The following is a 17046-nucleotide window of genomic DNA, read 5'->3' on the forward strand; positions in this document are numbered from 1 at the left end:
GGAGGAGAGCAGCGTACTCGGCATGTGGGCAGCCGAGTTGGGATTGGCGGAGGAGGACTATAAAGGAGGAGAGAGACGGCATGCACCAGGAACATCTAAGAGGAACATCTAAGAGGAACACCTGAGCAGCCCCCGAGAGAGCCGGCCGGCGGTGTGCCGCTCCCCTGCGGAAGTGGGGAAAGTGGCCAGGGGGAACCGCCCTTCCACGGAGGTGGAAGGGACAGTAGCCAACCCGGGAAGAACCAGCAGCAAACCCGGGGACGGCCGAGCAGACGAAAGAACAGCGCAGGGTCCTGTGTCGTTGCTCCACGAAGACGGGGAGCGACAGGTGATGACGCTGATTGCACTGGGACTTAGGGTCCGGCGTCGGACAAGCACCCTGCTCTCAAATCGTTTGGCTGGGGGAAGTAGCTAGCTGGCTGGCAACATCTCTTCTGAGGCTGAAGGAAGACCCAGACCAGAATGACTGGTCCTGAGTTGGGACGCAGGAACAGGGACTGTGGGCCCCAGAGTCCCAGCACCCAGCAGTGTTGGGGCTGCTGGCCCCAAACCCAGCTGGCGCGTGTGTGCTCCATGCTCCATGGCGGCAACAAAACCATTGCTGCTACGGAGCCCAGTGATACCCAGACAAATCCAGGTGGTAACTACAACCCAGGGAAGCTTCTTAGAATGACAGAAAGGAGAGATCTACAGACACAGGAGTCAGAAGGGAAAGGCTCACGTCTGTCTCACTTCTGCTTCTCCACCCGCATAACTAAAATGGATCCTAGGTGCACCTGCTGCATGCTGAAGCTGCAATCTCTTTTCTAGGAGTCAAAACTTTTATTCCACAGTTAATGGGAGAGACAGGGTGCACTCTGTGCAGTATACAATTGAAATGTAAATCAGATCCTTTTCCATTTTGAAAGGGGTAAAATAGACCAATTAAGGTAGAGGGCACCAGCAAGGTATGTATTTCAGAGAAGGGGAAACAGAAAGGAAATACGGAGAGACTCTGGGTTCAGATGGCGACCTTGTCTGCCTCACAGCGGGAGCCTGGGCCTGTCCTGTGAGTCTCCGTGTGTGTGTGTGTGTGTGTGTGTGTGCGTGTGCAGTGGAGGGGAGGGGAGGGAGGGGAGTGGGAGGGGAGGGAAGGGGGGACCAAAGAGGGGATAATGTGAAGGGGGACAAAAATCAGTAATTTTACTTTTCATGTCAAAGGTTGTATTTGGGGGGCAGGAGCAGGCTTGGGAAGGAAGACTTGGGAGGGGATAAAATGCGTATGTAAATGTGAGAAGTCCTCAAAAAGTGTAAGGAAAATGTGTATCATGAAAAAATGTCAAAATGTCTGAGTGGTTTCTAATCTTTTTTTTTTTTTTTTTTTTTTTTTTTGCACCAAAGTACACTTCTCTTTGCTTTCCATTTTTCCAAGAACTTGTTGAAGCACCCTCCTAGTGCTCCTCTCGCCTTTAGCCCTGGGCTGGGTTGTGCCATGTGGTTTCAGGAGACAGATTCTCGATGTAAGAGAGCAGAGATTTCATAGGTGACACATGGTTTGGCAGTGAGAGCCAGTATTCTACACAGAAAAGCTGGGACTTCCGGTTGCTGCGAGCATTTCAGCATTTTGGGAAGTGCGAACAAGCTCCAGGGCTAAGTATCTTTTATGCACAGTGGTTGAATGAACTCAGCAGGAAGGGTGCTGGTACAGAGCAGGGAAACGCGCAATCGGGAAATCGTGAGCCCCAGAGTCCCCCTTTAGCTGTTCTTTCCCCATCACCCTCTATGAAATCTTGACGTCCTAGCCGCACTGCGCGTATCTGCCTACTTAATGTGTGCATCTGTGTGCTTTATTCACAATCCGGGCACCCCCTCCTGAGTGCTATTGTCCCTGTGGAGAACACAGGTGCTTAGATGGAATCTTGCTAGTTCATGTGATGTTATTTAACAAAATGAATGAGGCTAAAATGTTTTTCGCCCACTATTGAGTGTCATTTCTGCTTTGAAAAATGAATTTCTCCCCTCTCACGGCTGGCAGTTTACAGATGTGGATAATTGCTTGGCCGGATTCTCTGGCCCCTGCTGGGATGAAGGAGAGAGTTTTGAAACTCCTGGGGAAGCTCAAAGTGTCCTCCCATCCAGCCCTTGCCTTCAATGCTTGAGGATGAAAACTTGTCCCTAGGCCTGCTTTGAATGTATTATTATTATTATTTTAGCTTTTAGAGCAGCTTTGTGGATATTTAGTTCACGTATTTAAAATACACACAGTCTGATGGACTTCTGTCACTACCAGCAAGTTCAGAGCCTTCAATAAAAAGTCCTGCACACGTAGCAGTCACTCCCATCCCCCCCTCTCCCAACCTCTTCCCCCACCTCCCAGCCCCCACCTTGGGCAGCCTCCATGTGCTTTCTATCTCTATAGAGCTGCCTCTCCTGGCTGTTTCTTCGACGTGGAGACATGTGATCCGCGGCCTTTGGTGACTGTTTTCTTTCACTTAGCACAGTGTTTGCAAGCTGCATGCACCCTGCAGCGAGTGTTGGTGCTCTGCTCCTCCTGTGGCTGGACACACCACAGTTTATCTGTCCACGCATCAACTGGTGGATGTTTAGTTTGTGGCTGGTTGTCGGCGACTGTGGATGGTGTTGCTGTGTGTTCATTTCTGTTGGATGCATACCATTCTAAATTCCCACTAGTAACTGGCGAAGGTTCCAGTGTCTCCACATCCTGGCCAACACTCACTATTACTCATCTTTCGATGACAGCAGTCCCGGTAGACGTGAAGGGGGATCTTCCTGTGGGTTTGACTTGCACTTCCCTACTGGCCCATGATCTTGAGCATCTTTTCTTGTGCTTACCCTCTGAGTTTCTGATTCTTGGAGAACACAGGCCACTCGCCTTAATCTTAGTGGAACCTTTTTAAAAGAATAACCAAGCACTTGAAGCAGCGCTGCAGGCTGCCTCATCTGCCAGGGGCATGTGATAGCCAGCGCCCCCTGCAGGTAGTCCAATGCACGCCTTTGTACAACTTAGGAAAATGCACCCCACTTACTCTCAAGAGCCTTTTCTGCTACCCACTAGGAGACCATCATTATGGTCATTGTGGTACAAATGGTGCCTCTGGAGCTGTTCCGTGTACAACCCACACAACACAGGGGAGCCCTGATTGATTTTCTCTGAGACAGCAGAGAAGGAGGGCCAACATGACGCCCCGTCATTTTGTTACCCTTGGAAATTTAGCCCTATCAACCTCTCCTTCTGATTTCTTCAGCAGCTCTCAGATTTGATCATTTTTCTACGCTGACAGGTTTGTTGTGCCTTCACACCCCCTCATCAACGTGGGTAGAATAATACTTGTATTATTTGTATAACTCCCTAGGGAAGGGTTACATAATTTTATCTCCCACCCCCTACCAGGGAGGGAGAGGTTGCCATCTTAATTCAAAAGTTTATACATATATGAACATGCATAAACTGATGAACTCTTTTATAAATGAGTTACAGCCAAGAACTGCTTATTATCTCCAATATTCATTCTCCCCATCTTCCTTTGGGAGCGGGACTCCTGAGGTTAGCAGCACACACGGCCGCCTTGCTGATGGCTATGTTCCCTAACCTGCTGGAAGCTATACGTGTCTGTGTGACTGGCTTTGAGCAATGAGATGTGAGTGGTGGAAGGGGTGTGTGCACCTTCCAGGCCATGCCCTCAGGAGGAAAGGATGTGACCTTTGCTTCACCTTTTGCCTTTCCTGTTGACTGAACACAGACACGAGGCCGCAGAAAAGGAAGCAGTCATCTTGGATCCTGACGTAGAAGCCCTGTGATCTGTACTTTTTGCTTCATGGAATAAATCTTAAATAAAATATTTCCAGGAAGTCAAATGTTCTACCATGAATTCTCCTTCCAGCTTCATAGCAGCAGCTAATGGCTACATTATAGACTAAATACATGTTTGCTATAAATAACATTGTTACTTTATAACCGTTATTTGTCAAAAATCTTTCTTCAGGGTGGGCATTTGGTGCGGTGGTGCGGATGCGGCTGGGAAGGCCCACATCCCATACGGGGGAGCCTGGGTTCGAGTCCCGGCCATGCTTCCGACTCCAGCTTCCTGGATGCAGCAGCTAATGGCTCAAGGACTTGGGTGACTGCCACCCACAGGGGAGTCTCAGATGGAGTTGTAGGCTCCCAGCTTTGGCCTGGCTGGGGCCCAGCTGTGTGGGCATTTGAGGAGTGAGCCAGTAGACAGAAGATCTCTGTCTGTCTGTCTCTTTCTTTCTTTCTGCCTTTCCAATAAATGAAAATAAATTAATTTTAGAAATTCTAAAAAAAAAGTTCTTAATTTAAATTTGTGTTTTTGCTACTTAGCGAGCTTCTTCAGATGTAGGGCCATGTTTGATTTCTGTTTATCTCTGATGTCCAGTATAACACCGCCCATATATAAAGTGCTCTATAAATATTTGTTTAGATACCTGAGTAAGTTCGTGAAATGTAGCCCACTACCTGCTAGGTCTGGATATTGGATATTTCGCTCTATGTTCCAGAAATGCCTTCCAGTACCTAATAGCTCCCTTTCACTGAGGGCAGAGTATTATAGGTCTGTCCGGCATCTTTCATGTCCTCAGCACTGGGGCTCAAGAAAGGGCAAGACACACATGGGAGGGCTTTACTTTCCCATAATTGACAAGTCCCTGGATCCCTGGGACGGCAAACAATCCCTCCAGGATGCTGCCTCCTGTGATCACGTGCCTCAAGGTAGAGTGTGTGGAGTACAGGCTTTGGAAGTACCTGGAGTGAACGTCTGGGGGAACAGGACTGTGGCCTGAGTCGTGGGATTTCAGCAAGAGGTAGGAAATAGGAACAGGATCTCATAGGTAGAGAAACTGAACTGTTTGGGAGAGGAGTGCTGAGCCTTTTTCTGGGCCAAAAGCATTGCAAGAGCTGAGGTGAGAGACCTCAGAGGGCTGACATGCCCTGGAATCCAGTGGAGAGAAGGGCAGTGAGGAGGGTGAAGGGAGAGGGTGGGGCAGATCCAGCTCCGAAGGATGCCCGGTGGAGAGCCTTGATGGGGAAGCTTGCTTTGCTCAACTTAAACCTGTTCCACCCAAAGTTGGGTCTTTCCAAATTATGCAATAGTCTGAAATAGTCGAGTCTAAGAGAATGAATGTTTCTGCACCAGGTTCAAGTTTGACCAATGCTTTGTTGATACTCTGCAGGATTTTGGTATTCTAAATCACATATAATTATAGTATTTTGGGCAGAGAAGCCATAATCATCATTTTTTTAAAAAATCACTCTCTCAGTTAATTTCATGCTTTTCATTCAAATTGGTGCTTTAATCAAAGTGATGATGCTTACACCATTACATAAGAAATATTTCTGAGTCAATCCAACAGTTGTAAGTATATGAATTTTCCACATGATGTGCTACCTACTGGGTAGTTAACCCTGATGAATTCATAATTTCTTCCCCTTGTTGATTTGAATTTAGGTGAGGAAACACTTCTGCTTTTTGAGCTCTGAATCCAGTAGAATCACATGCCTTTACCTCTTTTCTGTAACTGTACTTTTAAAAAATGCACGCCATTCCTAAGAAAATAGCTTGTCTTTAAGTCAAATTGCACACGCAGCACTGTGGCCATTACAATGAAGACAAATTGCCTCATTAGTAGAATGTACTTCTCCTCAAGGGACAAATCTAGGGGTTTATATTTTTGGCAACTTCTGAGAAAAATCTCAGAAGGCTGCTAGATATCCCTCTTTGTCTCAGTGGACTATGATTTACAACCTTTTTTTAAAAAATCATTTTTATGGGATCAGCACCATGGCATAGTGGGTAAAGCTGCCACCTGCAGCACTGGCATTCCTTATGGGGAGCAGTTTGAGTCCCGGCTGCTCCACTTCCGATTCACCTCCCTGCTAATGGCCTTGGAAAACAGTGGAAGATGGCCTGAGGCTTTGGGCCTCTGCTACCTATGTGGGAGACTCTGGAGAAGCTCCTGGCTCCTGGCTTCAGCCTGGCTAAGCACTGGCCCTCTGGGGAGTGAACCAGTGGATGGATGATCTCTCTTTCTGTCTCTCCTGCTCTCTTTCTGTAACTCTGACTTTGAAAAAAAAAATAAATCTTTTAAAAAAATCATTTTTATGTGCTACTTCATGTTTGAGCAAATGCTTCTCTGGGTTGTGTTTGTCAGATAATTTTTGTTTTATACAGAAACTTAGAGCTATAATGCTTTCTGTGAAAATTATTGGACGTGTGCATTACCCATGTGTTAAAATAGGAGAAGACTGGTTATGACTATGAAAACATGGCCCTGGAGCTGTCATTTCATCAGTCCAGCACTTGGCTTCCTGCCAGGCCCTCGCTGTTGACTTCTCTCCTCTGTCTCTGCAGGCTGGGAGGTGATGATACCCGTTTTGAGGTTGACATGGCCAGGAACGGATGTGAAGTGCATCGGTTCGATCCTAGCGTGAAGTCAGCTCACGTTCTGGAGAGCCAGCGCCTCTGGCATCACCGCTTGTCCATCACCTGGAGGGACCCCCATCCAGCGGTTGCTGCTCAGAGATCGCATGGCAGTGCCAGAAAGCTGGGGAGCATTTTGAATGAATTTGGGCATCACAAGGTGAGACTTCTCACGTGTTTTCATCAGTAAGCGAAGAGAACAAACCCATACACTGCAGGATTTTGTTTTTATTTTTTAACATAAACCAAGAATAACCACATTGACACTGGACAGCTGAAGGTCCAGTTTCAGGGTTACCAATCACGCAATGTGATTTATAGAGCCAATTCGGTAGAAATAGAGCTTTGACAAAGAAGGAGATATTTAAATTGATTCGATGGTATTAGTTGCTGTTGAGTAATGCTAAGGTCTTAGCCAAGACTTGGCAGGAATATAAGAAGCGTAGACTGAAGAATACTGTTTCCTTTTGTTGGTTGGCTTGAAGTGTCCAGAATAAATTTCCTATGTCAGCCTCAAATACAAAAAGTAATCAGAGCCAGGTTTATGTTTGATAAGAGATTGCTTGTGTGTGATATTTTCCACTGTTGTGATATGTTGCTCACTTTATTGAGCTGATAAGCATTTAAAATGCATAGAATATGTGTAGCTCTGATGAAAACTGAATAGGCATCATATATGCTATAATGTCTAGTCTGTGTATTCATGAAGGATATTGATAAGGTTTACATCTGTACCCCAAAGGTGTATGTGTTAGAAGCTTGGTGCATAGTGATGTCACGAGATGGTGGGAACCCTTAAGAGGTGGGAGCTATGGGAGGTCCCCAGACAGGATGCAGGCCACTTCTGCGGGCCCCCGAGCAAGCCTGACTCCTGCTCCACTGTCCACTTGCTGTTTGAGCTGTGATCTGTTCCTTCTACTCACGGTCCTGTTTCCGTGATGCCATCACCAGAGGCCAAACCCACAGGCCCACCGGATTTGGGACTTTGAACCTCTAAAAGTATGCGCTAAATAGCGCTTCCCTGCCCCCTTTAAGAAAGTTAGCCTGCCTCATACCTGAGTACAAGGAGAAATGGCCTAATACGGTTGTGAAATCCCTGCAAATATTTTATTCTAACTGGACAAGCAAAAATCTCAATCTTTTCTAAAAATTGCGTTTAATTTTTTTTTTTTTTTCGAGAGAGAGCTCCCAACTAGTGGTTCACTTCTCAAATGCCTTCTCAGAAATAGTCAGGGAGCCCAAGCTGGGAGCTAGGAACTTAATCCAGGCAGGTGGCAAGAACGCAGCTACTGGAGTCACCCCCTGTTGCCTCCCAGGGTCTGCATTAGCAGGAAGCTGGAATTAGAGGCAGGAAGCAGATGTTGAACCCAAGCACTTGGAGGCACATCTTAACCGCTAGGTCAAACACTCACCCCAAAAAGCTCAACCTTTGAACTGTATCCCCTAAAAGCAACTTCGAGGATAGCACCCCCAAGCTGATTGCAGTCTGTAGGCAGTTGGCTCAAGAGATCCCCTGTGCGGTGGGTTAGTTAGCCGATCCTTCTTGGGTAATGATCTATCCTAGCCTGCCAGAGACACCCTGTGATTCGGAGCGTGTCAGAATGTGTGTTTCTGTCTGAGAAACTGTGCATGGCACTGAATTTTAAACTTGAACTGGTTTCTTGATCTTTAATAAAAGGGCTTTTCCCTGGTCTTGTTCTTTCTCCTCCTGCTCCTCCTCCTCTTCTTTTCTGTAAAACTCCCTTTAATTAGTCAGCTGAGGCTTCTTCAAGAACAACTTCAAAGGACTTGCTGTTCTTTTAACTTGCGATTCACTATTGATTTGTGTTTTGCTTTGCCGCTGGGAATCACCAGCATTTAATAGTCAGGGGCCTTAATGAAACACGCATAGGAATTGGGGGGGGGTGTGGATCTCAGAACCAATGCTTCCTCTTTTCACATGCTAATGCTTTTTAAAATATGGGTGAGAAGAAGCAGAAGCATTTTTCAGAACTTTGTTTTCTTTCTTTGCTACCTGTCACCTCTGTAGACCTGCGTTTCGCAGCTGGGAATCTTGTCTGTCAACTCCAGATGATTGAAAGAGCTTTCCTTACTCTGTGTTCAGGTAGGAGTTTTGCTGCTTCTCCTTCATGCCCTTCACATCCAAGCCCGGTCAAGGGAAAGACAGTAGGCAAACAGAGGTGGAACACCATGCCATTTGGCTTCTTTTAATAATATTTTAGCAAAGGACTTGGCAAGGATGGGGCTAAAATAAGAGTTCGAGAAAGTTCTCTGTGGATTAATCCATGGGACCATTTAGCTCCCCGGGGGCTGCAGTGGGCAAACCTTTGTGCAGAGAATAAAGCACTCAGCTTTTTGCAACATGCCTTCCGAGAAAGCAGCAGTATTTACAGTGATACCTAAAAAGGGGGAAATGCTTTAAAGGATTGCTTCTCTTCCTACGGCTACTTTTTTTTGTTAGCGACATTAGCAGTGAAAGTGGTCTGGCTCAGAATGGCTTGGTGTCCATTTGCTGCTGGGGGTTGGGGGGATGTACCGAAAATAACCCTTTTTGAAGAATTTAAGAGACACTTATCTTTCACAGAGGTGTTTTTTGGGGAGGATGCTTTAAAATAAAAGTAATACTCATTGGATTCTATTTGGAATGCACTTCCAGGAGCTACGAGGGGCCAGATCAAAGGAAACCTTGTTTATGGCTCGTAGCAAACAGACATTTTTCGTGTTTTCATGTTTCTGCATGTGTATACACGCTGGTAAATAAGATGTGACTGTGGCAGGGGAGGCAAGGAGAGAAAGCACATTTAAAAACGTCAGTGCTGTGACCTGGCCTCCTTCACTCCTGCATCCTGGAAGTGACTGGAGAAGCCAAAGCATTTGTTGTTGTTTGGTGTTTTCTTCCTGACTTTGAATTTGTGATAACGTCCATGCTGGGCTGTGGTTTGTCTTCTTCCCTTCCTCTATACCTATATTCCAGCCACGCAAGCAAAACCAGCCAAAAACGAAAAGACCGTGTTGTGAGAGAGTGACAGAGATGCATGCAGCTTTCGGACTGCCTTTAAAACTCTTTGCTAATTTTAACTTCAGACCATAAATCAAGAAGTTCTTCTGATGGACCCAGCAGGGGCAGCTGCATCAGCAAAACAGCAGGGCCCAGAAGCCCAGCCTGACAGGGAATAAAATCACCTGGCCCTGGCGATATTGGCAATGGTTCCCTGTTGACTTCTTGCTGGGCCGGTCATTGCTGTTAGCTAAGCATTCGCATTTTTTCCCCAGAATGACTAGAAATATTGAACCTGAAGTTTCTTTTCATGGTCATCATAGTGGATGATGTTTTTGTTACATGGGTAGATTCCATTAAATGATTCAGGCTAGTTAATTTGAGATGCTGATGACGTCAGTCTTTATGTTGCTGCTGATCATAGCAGCAATGGGGCTGTCTGGGGGTTTGCCTCTGAGAACTTACCCGTCTAGGTTTGAAGCATGGGTCCTCTCGACAGCTTTTGGCGTTAAGCAAACCATTGAACCTCCTTGAACGTTTGATTTAACTCTCAGTAAATTGAGTCCCATAACACTGCCTGCACCGCAGCCTGGTTTTTGAGAATTAGCTCTGAGAACGTGGCGTGAGTCTCCAGCCTGGCATAAATTAGTCTCTCAGTTGTTTCTAGCAAATTCGAAGAATTCTTATGAACAGTTTCAGGAAATTTTTACTAAATGCTGTAGAAAATATTGTACCCCACTCTTTGTTTTCGAGGAAAACCCATTAGAGATTTTCTTTGGAAATTGCTAACCGTACCTAATTCAGTTAAGAGTTTTCAGCGAAAGCCTTGTGTGAAAGTGAAGAGCGATTGGTCCCTCAGACACAGTTGTGGAAAATGACCATTGGCTGCCCGGGGATACCGAGTGGCTTTGCTGGGGACTGAATAGAAAGTAAATCCTATGCCATGTAGAAATGGAATACGCCATTGGGAATTAACTGGGAGTGGTTCAGAGTAGGTGGAGACAACAGTGCGTGCCTGTCAGCTCCGGCTTGGGTCCTTGTCACTACCCGAGGCGGCAGCGTGTTGGGGACAGCAGCTCAGTGTCCCCTTGGGGGTCTTACAGGCCCAGGGTTTCTGCCTTCCTGGGCTGGGTGCTTATTCCAAACATTAGTTTTGTTGGGTGGTGACTGCTGTGATTGAGAGAATATGGACTTTGAAGTTGAACTACAAAAGATCGCCTTTTCCTTTTCATTTTGCTTATCAAATTGGCAAGCATAAACAAGTTACACTGCCCTGTATTGGAATACGTGTTTGGAATAATACTCAGCTTTCCCACTGGAAATGGAAATGAAATTCTCATTCAGTAAGAAAATTCAGTAAGAAAATACATAATACATGTATGTATTATGTCACTTTTTGTTCCTAGAAATATTTTTCTCTTTTTTTCTGATATTAGTTCTGCAATATTAGCCCTCTCTCTTTTAAAAAAATTAATTATTTGAGAGGCAGAGAGAGAGAGGGAGAGGGAAAGAGAGAGAGAGAGAGAGAGAGAGAGAGAAAGAGAGGGAGAGAGGGAGAGAGGGAGAGTGAGAGGGAGAGAGGGAGAAAGAGAGAAAGCACTCCCAGCTACTGATTCCCTCTCCAAACGCCCACAACAGTTGGGGCTGGGCCAGGTGGAATTCAGGAACCCAGACCTCCATCTGCCACTTGGATGGCGGGGACCCAAATACTTAAACCGTGATCTGCTGCCTCCCAGAGTGCACATTAGTAGGAAGCTGGAAGTGCAGTAGCCAGGAACTCAAACCAGACACTCCAGCTTGGGATGTGGGTGTCCCAAGCAGTGGCTTGGCCAACTGTAGCACAATGACCGCCCTGGAATTCTACCTTCTGTTTTGAAAGAATTTCAGATATAAAATTTGCTAAAATAATACAATGAACTTCCCTGTGTTTTTCACTGAGATTTACCGGTTGTTAATATTTTTTCGTATTTGCTTTCTTTGTCTCTACATAGATACACCACACACACACACACACACACAGTACTTCAGAAAGTCTGTCAAAAAAAATGGATTTAAAACAAATTTATTTTCATGCAAAAATTTTTTGCAACCCATACAAACTTTTCCCATGAAGTCTTTGTTATATGCTCATCTCTATATAATACTTATCTCTACAAATTAAAAAAAAAAACTCAATGGAAAGGAATGGAGAATTGCTTCTATATACATCCATCCAGAATGTGAATTTAACCCATTTATATATTGTTATTGCAGATATACCTGGACTAATTGACTACATTAATATATCTCAGCCCAAGAGCAGGCATCATGGTTAATGTGGAAGCAGTAGAAGTCTCCTTATGAAAAGCCGAGGAAAAATAAGGATGTCCATTGTCGACATTTTACAAGATTGGACTACAGCTTTAAAAACCAAAGTCTTCTCGTTTTGAGATGCTTACAGATTCTCATGCAGCTATGAGCAATAATGCAGAGCTTTCCCCATAGCCGGTTTTCCTCGGGGGCAAACCTCCAGGAGCTGTCACACCAGGATGCTGACCCAGGGGACACTTTTAGGAATGCAGAGATCATGATGGCCTTTCATAGCCACACCTGCCTTTCCCTTACCTTCTTCCCTGTCCCTTGATAATCTAGTCACACAACAGGTTCTCAGTAAAACTGCCAAGGAGGATTTTGTTTGTCTGTAGAAAAAGATAAGCTGATTCTAGAGTTCATACTGGATTAACAAGCAGAAATAGCTAAATTCTGACCAAGGTTTAGAAAGGGGGTTAACTAGCCTTGAGGTGTTCAACTTTTTATAAAACTAAAATAAAAGCAAAGTGGTATGGTGACATGAATAAACAGATTAATGGGCACATTGAAAAATCCAGAAATGCATGCAGATTTTATATATGATAAAAGTAGCCTCTAAATGGGGGAGGGGAGAATACTTCAACAAAATTATGTAGACAGATGGGTATTTATAAAAAATTATTTTTGATCTATGATTTGTGCCTTTTGCCAAAAAATCCAATCAAAAATAATTTTTTTAGAAAAATGAAAGCCATAAATATGCTAGGACAAATTGCTTTAAAAAAATCCTGGAGTTAGGAAATCATAAAAGAAAAAATAATTATTTTGATTACATATAAAATTTCTGCACAGTAGGATTAACCAAAAACAAAATTAAAATAAATAAAAAACTGAGAAAGTAATTGTAGATCATTTTGTAAGCAGAGAGCTTATTTCCCTGGTATAAAAGGGATTTAAGGGGCCGGCGCTGTGGCACAGCAGGTTAAAGCCCTGGCCTGAAGTGCCAACATCCCATATGGGCTCTGGTTCTAGTCCTGGCTGCTCCTCTTCCAATCCAGCTCTCTGCTATGGCCTGGGAAAGCAGTAGAAGATGGCCCAAGTCCTTAGGCCCCTGCACCCACGTGGAAGACCTGGAAGAAGCTCCTGGCTCCTGGCTTTGGATCGGCCCAGCTCAGGCATTGCGGCCAATTGGGGAGTGAACCAGTGGACGGAAGAGCTCTCTCTCCATCTCTATCTCACTCTGTAACTCTGGCTTTCAAATAAGTAAAATAGGATGTGAGGGCGATCTGGCTGCGACATCTGTCACCCCATTGATCGCCAGGGTTGATTTGGCTGATCTGGCTGGCTAGGCGGGTGTCCCCGTCCTCCCTCATCGCTCCATGTGCGTCCCTCCCGAAGCTGCGTGAAGAGGACGACCTTCCCCGCTAGAGGAGGACCGGTCTTCGGTCAAGGGTATATGAGTAGCTGCGCTCCCCTGCTAGAACCTCCAAACAAGCTCTCAAATAAATAAAATAAATCTTAAAAGAAAAAAAGAGACAACATAAAATATTTGTTTAAAAAAATAAAATGGATTTAACAAATCAATAAGGAAAATATCCATAACTTGATAGAAAATTGGGTAAACAAATAGTTGTAGAAAAAAACAGTATAGAAAAAGGAGATGTGGAAGACATATAGTTAAAAATACTACTCAGCTTGATCCCATTAGGAGAAATGAAGTTAAAAGTAAACTTAGATAAGATATTTTCATCCAAAAGGTTGCCAAAGATAAGAAGCAGTGGGAATGTAAATTGGCACAGCTCTGCAGTGCGGTTTGGTGAGACCACGTGGCAAATGCCGGGTCCAGCAAGTTTCTTGTGAATTTTCCAATCCTGTTCCCATATGTCTCATTCTTGCAGCCTTGTTTGTACAGGTTAAGTATCCCTCATCCGAGATGTGTGGGACCAGAAGTGTTTTAGATTTGGGATTGTAAAAAAAAATTTGGGATATTTGCATATATGCAAATGTATAGTGAGCTATTTGAGAGATGGGACCCAAGTCTAAACATGAAATTCATTTATTTTTCGTATGAACCTTGTACACATAGCCTAAAAGTAATTTTGTACATTTAAAAAATAATTTTATGCATGGAACAGAAAGTTTCATGGTGTGAAATTTTTCACTTGTAGCATTGAGTTCTCAAAGTTTCATTTTGGAGCGTTCTGGATTTTCTTTATTTAATTTTAATTAATTCTTAACAGATTCAATATGATTTGTAGATGTAAGTCTAAGAACATATTGATAGTCCCTCCCTCCCTCCCTTCCTCTTTCACTTCTTCCGTCTACCTTTCTTTCTTTTTCTTTTTTTAGTTTTTGAGATAACACATTTTAAATTTACATTACAGTAAAAAGGCTCAAGACTTCACCGAATAAAGAAGTCTAACAAGTTAGGGATGCTCAACCTATACTAGCAGAGGGTAGAAAAGATTCTGCATACCCACCATCGTGGAATTGATTAAATGAATTACCATATTATCTTCCCATGGATGATTTATAATGCCCCAATGATAAAAGGACAAAGCAAATCTTTATACTAATATGGATCAAATTTAAACATAACCTACTGGACAGCGAGCAAGATAGTGTGGCTCCGATGACAGATGTAGGGGCCAGTGGAACAGTGGGCCTCCATCCCAAAGCAGGTGCACTGGTTCTGGGGACATATCTCCTACAGGGACTGGGAACCAGAAATGCTTCTGAGGGAGAGCAGCCAGGCTGATTGTTCAGGTACCAATGCCATCTTCTGTCTCAATTTATTTATGTTCCTTTCCTGAAGCAAGTTGCGCATCTTTTGGCGAATTTAGAGGCAACCTCATCTTGCATAGCTATTTAATGGTGGAGGTGCTGTGTTTCTGTGAGATAAGCCAGAGGCCACTAAGCAGTAAGGAGTCATTCCCAGTGCTGACACTCAGAGATGCCTTCCACGTCCGTCAGTCTGCAGCGGACCCTAGGGACAGGCATCGTGGGGAAATGACTCCAGAACTTCTCAACTCAACAGTGAGGAAGTGCATTCTGTTTTCCACCCTTTTTGTTCATCCATTATGGCGAGGATCGCCATGGAGCAAAGTTCCTTGGCACTTCTTGAGGTTTTCCAGCTGTTCTGTATTTAACCAGCCTGAAGCTACAACAAATGAGAAAGACACAGTGCCAAAGTGTAGCTGCAGTCGGTGGTGTCTTTGTTGCATCCCCCTGATTTTCCTGGGGCAGCAGCCGTGACCAGTGAGATTGTATGTGAACAATACCCTGGCATCTGGTGACCCACGCCTAACCGTACAGCCCAGTGGTTCTCAGATCCTGTATTAGGGTGGGGGGCACCAGACAACACACAAAACAATAGTGACAACACACCACAAGCAAAGAAAGCCAGCCACAGGGGGAGCTTGCCTGAAATGGCAAACCCAGGACCAGCCCCACAGATTCCAAATTAGCCGGTCCGGCAGGGAACCCAGACGCCTGCGTCCTCATCAAACCCCATCCTAATCCAAATTGTCCCGGGAGGAAGCTTAGTGTGCAGGAAGCACTAGAATGTCTCTGTCTTCCATTTGCAAACCCCCGCCCTCTGCTGGGCATGAAGCAGTTGGAGTAATAAGCAAGTCTGCAACCTGGCTGTCCACTTTTGCAGCACCTTCCCTGTCTCCTCATCACGCCACTGAGTCCTCTGTGCCTCAGTTTCCCCTAGTGTAAAGTGTGTGACACGAACTCCTGTCATGGGGGAATGTGGCACAGGCAAAAGAACTCATGTCAGCAAGAGAAAGGAACAAGGAGTTCTTGTGATCTTATTTTATGGAGAATGAATGTTGTGACTGTTGCTTCCTAGAAGTTTCCAATGGGCCCCGCCTTGCAACCGAAGAGGAAGATTCACACATGGAGGAAATTAGCCTCCGGGGAGCTGGCATTTGTTTTTCTTTGTCTCTGTGTACCAGGGGTGGGCGAGCTTGTTTGAGCAAGTTGAGGGAAGGAGAGACAAAGGGATCCAAAGGGGGCACGGGTCAGTTAGGGCCAGGTGCTGGTGTGCAGCCCTGGGTTCCCCTCCTTCCTCAAGGCCACCGTGGATCCGCAGAGGAATGCTGTGTTCGGTGCTGGGCAGCTCAGGCTAGTGGGGTCCTGTGGCTCCCCCAGTCCTACAAGCATGTTTAATAAAAAGTGGAATGCCTGAGAATGCACAGTCCTGTTAGTGGATCCTCTGAGGTCACACCCGTGCCGGCCACTGCTGTCCAGGAGTCAGCCCTGCCTGATTGCCTCAGTGCCCGAGCGAGCATTGCAAACACACTCCTGCCACGGGCTCTGGGTGCTTGGGCAAAGGTGATCAGTCTCGTGTAGAGACTGAAAATAAACCCTGATGTATTTTACAGCCAGTGGAAATATCAGGAAAGGAAGGTTTTATTTTCCATTTTTCAGTTAAAAACATAAGGACCTTAAAAAACAACAACAAATTTCCTAGCACTGAGTGGCATTCAACAGTTTTACAATTAAAATGATAATGAAACATTTCTTACAAGGAGTTCTCTTTCAAATCAGTGTGATGGGTTCACAGCACACCATTAGAGGGAATTATGTAAAGCAGCCTCTGTGTTCCAAGTTTTATTTTAAGATTTAATTTATTCCAGATTCTGCAGGAAAAAACCGTCCATGTGACAAGCCTGCTAACAGATGTCAATTTAGTTTTATAGCACATGCTTGCGCTTTAGAGTCAGAAAAGGGAGATTATTCTTTGTGCCTGCTGTTTATTACATGCCACGGCTTCATCTCCCTGCGCCCCGGAGGGTGGCTGATTAATAACCTGTGGGCATTGCAACTTTTCCTGTTTTCTGTCTTCTGCAGTGTCGAGCATAAACCTTATTTTGTACTACGTTTGTGGATTAAAAGGAATGCTGGAAAAAGCAAAGGTGACGCAGAATGGATTTTTCTCTGTTTTAATATCATCTAGGTCAAAAGACATATTATACTGTGTTGCAAGTGCTATAAACACATAAAGATAAAAATTGAAAAGTATTTCACTAGACAGAATTACATCTGTCTTAAAAATTTTTGTGTGGTTGGTGGCTAAAGCAAAGTAACTGTCTGATAAATACTGTGTCAAACCCAACAACAACAACAACAACAATCTTCAGTTCTTCATATTCGTAGGTCCTATTTCCTTATATTCACATGAAATGGCCCGAACCAGCTTAGACAATGCATTTCTGTTCACATCCCCTTCTACTTGTCCATCTGTCAATCTACCTTCCATCTATCCATCCAATAAATATTGATTAAGTATCTTCTTTATGCAAGATCCTATGT

General features: G+C 44.7%; 1 protein-coding gene across 2 annotated transcripts in view; it reads left to right on the forward strand.

Moving 5' to 3' along the window:
* The window catches only part of METTL24 (methyltransferase like 24), a 126788-nt gene that overhangs the window by 59494 nt on the left and 50248 nt on the right, over positions 1-17046 (forward strand). For both annotated transcript variants that reach the window (XM_002714897.5, XM_070073702.1), the window contains one exon: positions 6369-6597. In XM_002714897.5, coding sequence (XP_002714943.5) covers positions 6369-6597 — 229 coding nt within the window. The remainder of the gene's footprint in view (positions 1-6368; positions 6598-17046) is intronic.

The sequence above is a fragment of the Oryctolagus cuniculus genome, chromosome 5, assembly GCF_964237555.1.
Source record: "Oryctolagus cuniculus chromosome 5, mOryCun1.1, whole genome shotgun sequence".
Lineage (NCBI taxonomy): Eukaryota > Metazoa > Chordata > Mammalia > Lagomorpha > Leporidae > Oryctolagus > Oryctolagus cuniculus.